General features: G+C 37.2%; 1 protein-coding gene across 7 annotated transcripts in view; it reads right to left on the reverse strand.

The window, feature by feature from the left end:
* The window catches only part of sd (TEA domain transcription factor 1 homolog scalloped), a 645,214-nt gene that overhangs the window by 41,846 nt on the left and 591,228 nt on the right, over positions 1–12,140 (reverse strand). For all 7 annotated transcript variants that reach the window (XM_067144328.2, XM_067144329.2, XM_067144327.2 and 4 more), the window contains one exon: positions 9,062–9,192. In XM_067144328.2, the coding sequence (XP_067000429.1) occupies positions 9,062–9,192 (131 nt within the window). The remainder of the gene's footprint in view (positions 1–9,061; positions 9,193–12,140) is intronic.

The raw sequence follows: 12,140 nt of genomic DNA on the forward strand, positions 1-12,140 counted from the left end.
ACCACTCCAGCTTTTCTAAAGCAGTTTGTGATGATGTCTGCATTCAGGGATTTCCATGCAGCATTAAACATCTGCATTGCTTCCAATATATTGATGTTAATGGCTCTATTCGTGGCAACGTTGCACAGCATTCGACGGACTACACGAGCTCGGTAATACCGCTTTACTGCATGAATTATACCCTGATCCAGCGGCTGCAGAATTGAAGTTGTATTTGGAGGCAAAAATAAAACTTTTACATGCTCCAAATGGCGAGGCACACAATTATGAGAAGAGCAATTGTCCAATAATAGAAGAATTCTCGTCTTTTCGGCCTTCATCCGACGTTCCAAGTCCAACAACCACTCTTTGAATAGCACAGATGTCATCCATGCCTTAGAATTGTGCCTGTATTCACAGGGCAGATGTTGCACTCCCTTGAAACACCTTGGCTTCCCAAATTTCCCAATTATGAGAGGTTTCAGTTTGTCCGTCCCTGTGGAATTGGTGCACAAAAGAGCCGTGATACGTTCTTTTGAACGTTTGCCCCCAAAACACTTATTTCCCTTAAAATCAAGGGTTTTGTTCGGCATTAGTTTATAAAATAAAGCAGTTTCGTCTGCATTATAAATGTCTGCCGGCGAATATTCTTTCAAGGCATCCTTTAGAGTCTCCAGCCGCCATGAAGACGCAACTTCCTTCGGGGTATCGTTAGCTTCACCATTTATAATTTTGTGGGATATGCCATATCTCTTCCGGAACCTATGAAGCCAACCAGCACTACCCATAAACTCAGGTGACCCAAGCGAACGTGCGAAAGATCGCGCACGCTCACATAACAGTGGGCCATTTATTGGAATGTTTTTACTCCGCATTTCCACAAACCACGTATAGACGGCTTGGTCCACCTCCTTGTAGTCGGCTGTCCTGATCTGCTTACGCTGTGGACCTAGGGCATCAGCATCAAAGTTTTCCTCTATCTTGCTTTTCTGTTTTAAAAACGCAGAAAGTGTTGACGGCTAATGCCATACTACTTCGCTACATCTCCTTTCTTTCCGCCTTTCTCTACTTCCGCAAGCATTTTACGTTTTTCAGTCAACGAAAACTGCTGTCGCTTCTGCCTATCCATTTGCGATGATATGTACGGTACTTATTTATTTAACGAAATGCACACGAAATTTGCAAGTTTAATGATATAACCTTAACAGCAAGAAGTAGTAGTTCTCCAAGAGAGAAAGAGAAAACAAGCAGAAATCAGCCTGGATTTTTATTCATCTGATTGACCGCAGCTGGACCGGTCCAAATAATGACATGAGAAGTGCTTTGGATAGGCTTTGCGAATTAAATACGAAGAAGAAACATGCAATGCATCCGTCGCGTTCATTGGTGGATTAAAAACATCGCGATCCTACTCAGCCAATAGTGTGACGTCTTACATTGGTTGATGGGCCAAGCCTATTGGTTGCGCATAGCGTAACGTTCATTGGTGGATTGCAAACTTGGCGCTCGTACTCAGCTAATAGAGTGACGTCTTACATTGGATGACGGGCGAACAATATTTATTTATTTAATAGCGTACAAATGTGCATTAAAAGAAAAAAATACATTAATCTTTCGCATATTCTAGTGAAGATTTCGTTCTCTTGTTGCACTTGCTGAAATGATTGCGATCGCAATGTTTATCACACAACGTAGGGACGGTTCATGAAAGTCTGATCGCCGGCATAGACTATGGTGAAACTCATGTACCGCCCGCCTATTCAAAGCACTTCTCACGTCATTATTTGGACCGGTCCAGCTGCGGTCAATCATAGCATCAGCTGAATAAAAATCCAGGCTGATTTCTGCTTGTTATCTCTTTATCTCTTGGAGAACTACTCGCTGCGTATGTGAAAGCTGCATTCTTATTTTCAAATCTTCCCGTAAAAAAAGTTTCTTTGGATGATTCATACGCAAGTCGTGATGGTGACATCCTGGAGATGCCCAGTATTCGTTTCAGAAATCTGGCCTTTACATTTTCAATAGTTCGAAGGTCGGACACCGTTAGTCTTTCCCAAATAAGTTCCATACCAATGTGAGAACTGGGCGAAGCGTATTGGTTACACAAAAGCGATTGCCTTCTCGACCGCGTACGGTGCATGTATGGAAAATGGCGATCATATCGTCTGAATAACGAAATAATGTAACAAGAAAAATGTTGGTCATAAAACAGGATGAATTTTGGTTTTAATTTGAGAAAATATGGTCAAACTGGTAAATAAAAGAGCGCAATTTAAATTCGTTAAACTGAAAGTACGAAATTCGTTAAAATGAAATATTTTAACATACAACAAATAGGGAAAAAGGAAGGGACCAAAAAAATTATTCGTTATTCTGAAAATTTCGTTATACTGGTGTTCGTTACAGCGGAATTCTACTGTAACACTTTTCAAATATCCTAATACTCCCTAATATTTTTACATCACAGTATTTATTGCATGTGAAGTATAAAGAATTTTGTTGGTTGCTGTTAGTGAAGCACTGAAGTCTTTAGGGAGTACTGTGCATTGAAATATAGTCAATCACAAATAAAATGTACTGGTAAAAATGTGAATTTTAGATGATACTGTCAGATGCAGTTTATGAAGCACTATAACACAATGTTATGAAAAAAGTCTAAAATCAAATACGTATTTATCAGTTGCAGTTTATAAGGCACTGTATAATTTTAAGGATCAGCACTGCGTGTCAATCATGAAGAAGTCATGGATCAAGAATGTTAGTAAGACATTAGCATTACAGAGCACTGTATGGGAAGACGTCCAGAATCAAATACGTATCCAAATGTAATACGGAGCGAATTCTTGAAGAGTTCAATTGCAGTTTATGTGGCACTGTATAATTTTAGGGACTAGTACTGCCCATCAATAGATCAAAAAATTATGAAGAAGTCGCCGATCAAATACACACATGTACTACGGAGCAAGTTCCTGAAGAGTAGATCGGCACTGTGCTTCTAAAAGTCTCTTAAGTTAGATGTGTTAGAGAGCACTGTGTGTGAAGAAGTCCAGAATCAAATATGTATATAAATGTAGCATGGAGTAAATTCTTGACGAGTTCAGCTGCAGGCCATGAGGCACTGTATAATTTTAGGAATTAGCACTGCTTGTCGACAGATCCAAAAAATTATGAAGAAAGTCGCAGATCAAATATATAAATGTATTACAGAGCAAGTTCTTGAAGAGTAGATCGGCACTGAGCTTCCAAAAGTTTCGTAAGTTAGATCAATGAAGTTACATTTCTTTTTTTAATAGTATTGACAGGTTGAACCATTTTATACTTTCTTTTAACTTATTCGTTTTTCCTTCTCGATTACACCAAAGATCCGGTCGCAGGGGAGGAAGCTGTATCTGGCTCTGGATACCGGTGTATTATTTTCTCAAATCTCTCAAGTCCTTTGACAAGCGTATACAGAAAATCAAAAATACTGTGCCGAGAACAGGTACAAGACTGTGATGTCATCACTTATCTTGCTTTGTAAGAAATGATTATGCATGCTAATCACCTCATTTTGACCCTTTCTACCAATAGTTTCATCGTAAATTTATGCCTGTATTTCCAGAGTGTATACAAAAGTCATACAATCACAACTGCCTTTTATAAAATATGTCTCCACCTGAACATTGAACTATAGCTGCTGCAAGAAACAGACAGCTCCTTTTACACTGCTACTATGCACTAAATGAGTGGAGCAGTAATGAATGTTTCACCTACCAATTTCTCCAAGTTCTATTTTCTAGAAATTTAGCCACGCATTGTCACTCTTTTAGTTAGTCCAGTTGGCCTCATTTTTGTCAGTAGTCTCCTATGGTCTACCCTATTATAAACCTTGGATAGATCAATAGCAATATAGTCCATTTGGCCTCCTGAATCTAAGATATTGGCTATACCTAGCTGGAATCCTACAAGCTGAGCTTCAGTGGAATAATTTTTCCTAAACCCGAACTGCCTTCTATCAAACCAGTTAGTAATTTTGCAAATATGTCTAATATAACCAGAAAGAAATGCAACAATTACAAGCTGACTGGCCTATAATTATTGGCTTTATGTTTTTCATCCTTTCCTTTGTACGTAGGAGCTACTATAGCAATTCTAGATTCATCTGGTATAGCTCCTTCGTGTAAACAGTAATCCAAGATCTAAGAATTTTATCACCCTTTGTTGATGATACAATATTTATTATGTTCAGTCTCCACCCACATTTTTCTTTGTTCTAACACCTTTTACATTTTTTAAAATTAATTCTGGGATATACTTCCAAGCTCAGTTGTTGTAGTACATACATACCTTACCCACCCAACTGACTGATGTATGAATATATCGTATTTATATTTAAAAAATACGATTTTTGTCTGTACATTGCTCAGAATTTTTTATAAAATTATATTTCTGTAGCAGTTGTGACCACAGAAACAAGGAAATTCACTTTTTAATTTTCTGTAATGTCTGTCTGTCTGTCTGTCTGTCTGTCTGTCTGTCTGTCTGTCTGTCTGTCTGTCTGTCTGCCTGCCTGCCTGTCTGCCTGTCTGTATGTGCATCACGAGAAAATAGGTGAAGAGAATTTAATGAAAATCGGTATATAAAGTTGGGGAATAAGCCGCTACAATCTAGGCCATAAATAATTGTATGCTATTATTAGTCCTATCGATAAATACTACATAACTAAAATTATATAGTATTAAATTTCCAATCATTTATGTCTTTTTAACGTACTGGCTATGATAACAGAGATATTCATAATTCTGAAATTCCGTTGCCAAGTCCATATCAGCACCGAGCCACGAGAAAATGGGTAAACAAAATTTAATGAAAATTGGTATGTAAAGTCGGGGAATAAGGAACTACAGTCTACGCTATAAATAATTTTATTCACCCTGGTTGAAATGGTAGTTTATGGGAAGATGCCTAAAATTTTATTTTTAATTACCTATGTTATTGGTCATATTGAAAACTACTACATAACAAAAGTTAGAGAGAATATAATTTCCGATCATTTATGTCCTATTCAGTTTTACCGTACTGACTATAATAGATTGGTGGTAATGATGATTAAATTGTGAAGATGACTATAAGAATGAGAAAAAAATCATGCAGGAATGATCGCTTGAATAATAACATAAGAGGGAGTCATGAAATAAAGGAGGACTCGCTTTACATTACATGTTCTAATATCACAGAGTCAGAAGGAAACTAAATGTGAAGATCATAAAATTGATCAACAATAACATTACACTGACCATTGTTTGTTGTAATGTGCTTTGTGACTTCTGCTGCCATTCACCTCCGATAGATGGAATTACTGCTGCGTACTGAGTATAACAACCTGCCTGAATACTGGCGGGAAGTAGCTGGGGAGTTATATCTCTCTCTTCTTTAGCATACCATTCCTCTGGTGCTGATAACTGGTATGTAACACACTGGTTCATCATAGTATTCCTGCTATTCGATCCCTACTCTGAGGCACTGATTAAAATGATCAGTGTGCACACTTAAACGGAATAATGACAGGAGTGTTTGCGGCTGTCTGCGGCCTAATCATTCTAGCTCTGGAACTTTGAACTGTTGGATTGGCAGTGTAGTACTTTTCGTTAGCAGTGAGAAAATGTGCGCTTTTTCATTTGATCGAGTATTTAATATGACAGTATCGCTTTTAATTGCGACATTCGTACTGACATCATTGTAATGACCTGTGTTGACTTCAGTTGGGAAAACCATACAGACAGTCTTTCTGAGAATTCTATAGCGAAGCACGGGTACATCAGCTAGTACGTGCATAAGAACTAAAAAAGAAAAAGATAAAAATTACAGGGCTTTGAAGGATAATTTGGCAATTGCTCTTCCCAAACCAGAAAATGTTCCTGGATGTCCTCCACTGATTTGTTCATTGAATAGTTTAATGATGAATTTGTCCCTAATGTTGAGCATTTTTTTTTGAAGTTCTAAAAATCTTCCTACAAAAGCAGTTTTGTTAATCAATAATGCCGCTATATACCCATAGAATCTGCAGGGTGACGACATTACAGCTCAGTTTTAATAGAATGCTTCAAAAGGCGCCATTGGGCATTTTCTTAGATATCTGTTGCAAGAGACAAATCACAAAGTATTCCTGAAATATTGAAAACCATCAACGTGGAGGGTGCAGTTTATGGTGTGCTCAATCCTGGGAGAAAATAAAATCATTAACCCTGGAAATTTTTTGGAATAATCTATTCGAAAGGATTTTAACTGAAGACAACAATGGAACAGCCAACCCTGAATCACAGGACAAGAACAATGGAGCAGAAGACAAAGATGATGACACAGCAAAGAGCACCAGCTATGATACCACAGATGAGATATTCAATGCCTTAGAAGTGATAGTTCAAAATATGGGATATAAAATTAGGCTGCATAAATTAAGAGTTTTCTCAAAGAGTATATTTTCATAGCATTATGGATCGTCGAAAGGTGTGACGAATCAAAGCCTTCTGATGTTCTGCAAATTAAATGCTGGTGTGACATAACAGCTAGAAAATGAAGTGAAGAGGAAACACAACAGAAAATAGAAAACTTTCTTTTTAAAAAAATTAGTACATACTGTTTAGTTTAAGTATATGCACTATGGAACATTGGGTTTTTCCTAAATATGTACAATAGTTCATGTATTATTGTCTTAATTTACATTCACCTAGAATTTCAAAAACTGTTTCTTAACCTCTAAAAATTATCTTTTAATTATTATCCGTAATTCTGGTTATCTGAAACCACCTCTCCCCTCCCCCGTTCTGTTAACATAGGTTCTACCATATATAGCAACACACACAATTTTCAGGAAAATAAATACGAATTGAAACATAACCTAATAATTTTATTTGACAGCCAAGGATTAAAATAGCGATGAATATAACAACGCATCTTTATGAAAACTCCATATTCTAAATTACTATCAATTCAGTCACTGTAATTGTGAAGCCAACAAAAGGTTTAAGCTCATGGTTGACTAACTGTATGTTCCTTGAATAGCCTTCTCAGTAGTGAACTCCGAGTTTCAGTAACCAGAAAAACCTGCTCATTATGTCTAAACCCCAAACTCCACATGGAGTTGATGGCAGCTGTCAACAGATGAAATGAGACATTCCACTGATTACTGAAGACTTCGGGACACTTGGTAATAATCCTTCATTAACTAAAGATGGAGTAAGCGACTATGACTAGGCTTTGCTAGTAACAAAAAACTAATATGCGAACATACGCTGCTTTTGTTTATAGAAAAGTGCTTACAGTACTGTACAGTGTGTCATGTCAGGATAGCTGCTTTTGTTTTTCAGTAAAGCATAGAAGCCAGCCTACTTCACTTAAATTATATTATGTTTAAAATGGTTTACAAGATTTTGTCATGCATTTATGATAAAATGTCATGTAAAGTTTTCTGGACTGTATTTGTTTTGCCATATTCCATTCCCATTGCAACTCCAGGAACTACCCAACGTGTAGGGACAGTTCTGTATGTGAGATTTGGGTAAGTACAGGGTGAGATTGTTTAATCTGAACTTATGAATAATTCAATTTTTTATTTCTGTATCTTTCAGATTGAAGTTAACCCAAGTTCTACTGTATCCTCATCATCATGATCACCGCCGTTTGGCATATCTAACAGCAGGGTTCGCCATGCGACTCCTCCGTTTCTATTTCATTTGGTCATGGACGAAGTTGAGGTGTCTTCATGTCGTCTGTAATGTATCAGACCTACATCTTACATATCACACAAAATTAATAAATCGGTTAGAAACAATTTCATTCCAGACGGAAGTGACAGATGTATTTTTTTATTCAAGGAATATACTGGAACACTAGGCGACCAAGAGCTTGAAACCTTTCTTAGCTTCACAACAACTACAGTTCTATTTCCAACTCCAGCACGAATGAGAGTTCCAGAAGAGTTGATTTAGAACAAAAGTGTCACTTTTTCTTTGTTCGTTTTGTGTCCAGAAGCACTCTTTTTGTTTCTTGAAGAGAGTGATATTTTCAGTAACATTTTAAAATTTAAACCTGTCTCATCCCCATTGAAAATCTAATCTTTGCTGTATCCTTGCATAAATTCATCCATTTCTGTTTAGAAAATGTCTAAAGCATCAACAATGGCAGATAACTTTCTTCCACAAACATTCATTTGATGTATGCCGTACCTATTTTTTCACATTTCTAGCCAACCAGCCTTCTCACCCATCAGTTCAGATAACATCTTGGAATTTTCTTAAATAACTGGAACCATTAAAACACAGCCTCACTTACTTTTTTATTTTGACAGGCTTTCATTGTTTTCTTGCTATGTATTTTTGAAGCATGTTCATCTAACTTTTTCATTTTGACCCAGTCAGAAACAATGGAAATACCAACGTCAAAATCGGCTGCCACTGTTCTACAAAAAAATCTCACCACTGTCAATTTTTTTAACTGCTGATAATTTTTCGTTGATTGTCGTTATAACCTGTTTTCGTTTCGTTAACATGATGCACAATAAAATCATCTCAAAACACGTTGCTATATGAGTTTACTGTCTGTTTCATTTGGTCATAGACCAAGTTGAGATGTCTTCATGTTGTCATGTAGTGTATCAGACCTCTGAATTACTTACATGTCACAAAATTAATAAATCAGTTAGAAACAAATTCATCCCAGACAAAATTGACAGAAGTACTTGGTTTTTAAAATCTCTAATTTGCAATAAAGTGACATCACATGAGAATGTTTAATGTTCTGGAAAGAAACTCAGCACATACGTAAGCCAACAATTTCCTACCAATCATTATTACTTGAATTACATACCTTTGATTTAGAGGCAAACAACACACTTCTTTAATGTTAACAGAAGTTAGTAAACATTCTTTGTGTACCTTATGATCTATTGAGTAGTTTGCATAGCTCTGCACTTCCAGAAACGGAGAAACCAAATATGAACGGTTAATTCCTTAAAGGCAATAAAATTAGCTCAGCGGTTCAGGCTTCAAAATCATTTCTGAGAATCTTTCACTTTACTATACTGTACAGTAAAGTGGATACTTACAACTTTGAGTTTTGCCTGGATTTCGCGCAGTTTTCTCCTTGCCAACACTTGTATGTGCGAGCTCACTTGCTTCCGCGTTCTCGTCTTCCCAGTGCGTAGCTTAATGTACCGTGCTATCAGCTCATTGCGTCCTAAAAATAAAATATCAATAAAATAATAATTTATAGAAAGAGAGCATCATTTAAATATACATCAAGAATACTTCAAGCTAAACATGCTTGCAGTTTTACATGACTCTTGACACTTTGACCAAAATAAAAAATTTTAACATTCAGTCAAATACATCTCCCTTTGTAGACATACAACAAATTAATATTCCTCTATCCCTATCAAAATGAACAATATGTATAAATATGTTTAAATTAAATTTCCAGAAATAGTTATCAATTACGCTTCAATGCACTCAAAAATTAACTGGCTATTCTGTTAAATAAATTCTATAGCAAAAATCATCTCTTTACGACTGAAGAATTTTAAGCATTGAGAGTACACACTTAAAAGGAAAGGCAAGAAAGTGGCAGGAAAAGAAGGACCCAGGAAAAATCCTGTCCTACATCAAGGGGTGACAAAAGTGAAGATCAAGTACTACAGCTAGGTTAGACACTAGCTTCTTGTGCTTCTGGATCACTAAGTGAATCTTGGCACAGTTGGTTATACTATAGTTTGAACATTCTTAAATAAGGGACCCATGACAGGTAAGTTAGAGAACCTAGCATCTCCTGAAACCAAGGCTGCTGAGGGGTTCCTAATTAGCAGTATCACTGCCCTATATGTAATGTCAAACTGAGATTCACACGTTACAGTGCAAATAGTTGGATGCCAACCTAACTTCATAGTAAATTTAATCCTATTCTATTATGGCTACTTGGCTATTTCCAACTCAATACCATTTTTCTAAGGACTCGTGCCTTACGGGACAGGTGTGCTTCCAATTACATGCAGCGTGTTCTTCAATTTCACCTTTCTTCTGACCTTTCTTGCCTAATTTGTTTCAATGGTATTTACTAAGCCTTTCATTTTCCTTCTTTTAATGATATCTTTACTTTTCATAAAGTCTGACGTCTTCCTCCTCCTTTGACATAATGTTTAGAGAGGATGATGATCCCCTTCATTCGCTGCTGAAAACAACAATCACTACCACTATCAGACTAAAGTAGTTTTTGAAAAAATGTTGAAAGGGAACTCCGGGCATTATCAAGTTGATTGAATGCAATTCAGTTCATATCCAGTACCAATAATGTCTTGAGAGGCAGCTAATTCAGAACTAAATACTCGTGTGTTGACTGTCCTGGCAGCAACCATAGACCAGGGATGACCAGGATGAATTCACGACCTTGAAACTATGACGTGAAGCAACAGTCGCGTAGCACACAGAATACCTGTCTGTATTTCATTGTGTATTGTAATCCAAACAACACACACAATTCAGACATAAAATATTGAAAAATAGTTTTTCTATGTTGTGTACATTTTTAGACAGGACTAATATTTTCGGAGATATCTGAAGTTTGTGAAAAATATAATAATCGCAAACCCATCCGTTATTATTGTCCGTAAGGTAAAAGTACATAAAACATTGGAAATATACAACTTTTATAACGAAGGCTACAGTTTTTATTAACGAAAAAATTGACATTTTCTGGTATGGTCCCCTTAATATTGCTACGCCACTGTAGACTAATCAAATAACATACAGCCTAGAGCACTCTCAGGATATCCCTTGAACTTAAATACACCGAGCTCGATAGCTGCAGTCGCTTAAGTGCGACCAGTATCCAGCATTCGTGAGATAGTGGGTTCGAACCCCACTGTCGGCAGTCCTGAATATGGTTTTCCGTGGTTCCCATTTTCACACCAGGCAAATGATGGGGCTGTACCTTAATTAAGGCCACGGCCGCTTCCTTCCCACTCCTAGCCCCCTCCCAGTCCCGTCGTCGCCATAAGACCTATCTGTGTTGGTGCGACGTAAAGCAACGTATTAAAAAAAAGAACTTAAATACCGAGCTTCAAGAAATTCCGTCAAGCCGTTTTTCCGTGATGTTCAAACTAACAATCAGATCCAGGGAGAAAAAATGAACTGAACATATTTTCGACTTCTGTATACCTAATCCGAGATAAATACAAAGAAGCTAAAATATGAAGTGTAGGGACAAAATATTAATTTTAATTATATCGTCAGACGACACGTCCGAGTCACTGATTGAATGGTCAGCGTTGAGACTTTCGGATCAGAGGGCCCTGGATTCGATTCCCGGCCGAATCGGGGATTTTAATCGCGTCTGATTAATTGTTCAGACTCGAGGACTGGGTGTTTGTGTTTGTCCCAACACTTTCCTCATCACATTCAGACAATACACTACACTACGCTACCATTCACCACAGAAACACGCAATAGTGTTTTGCATCCCTCCAACAGGGCCAAATCCATATGTGCGACACAGTTCGCACCCGCGACCCCACAGATGTGGGAAAAAGCGGTAGATGAGGAAGAAGATATCGTCAGAAGAATGAACAGCGACCGAGTATCCGAAAGCCATTCTAGACTGAATGAATCAAACCGCCTAAGAAGACTGGATGGAATAGAAGATGACATTAGGAAGATGGGCGTTACTGAAGACTAGAGGGATGTGATCGCTGTGGAGGAAGATTTTGGGGATTACCCAGTACTTTGGGCCTCCTCACGTCGTATCAGTTCCAGGACATGAGAACTACAACCCTGGAAAGAAAGCACGGAAATTGTAACATTTTAACCATTCTGGGGTTCGTGGACGAAGTAATGTTCCATCATCTCCGTCGTTTGCTGACCACCAGTAAACCTCAGTACCTCCTTACAGTCTCTCTCAGCTATATCCTTGTCTTATAAGGAGTTCCTCAGAGGTTTCAAAATATCGATACGATTTTTTAATGAGAATAGGTATAATATGATAAATATGTTACACAATATATTTTGCACTACGTTTGTAGTTGTCTATCCACTTTTTATGTATGCTTTGCCTTTTTTGGCAGCCTCCAAGTGGGGGAAGAATAAATAAATAAATAAATAAATAAATAAATAAATAAATAAATAAATAAATAAATA

This window comes from Anabrus simplex, chromosome 3, assembly GCF_040414725.1.
Source record: "Anabrus simplex isolate iqAnaSimp1 chromosome 3, ASM4041472v1, whole genome shotgun sequence".
NCBI classification, from domain to species: domain Eukaryota; kingdom Metazoa; phylum Arthropoda; class Insecta; order Orthoptera; family Tettigoniidae; genus Anabrus; species Anabrus simplex.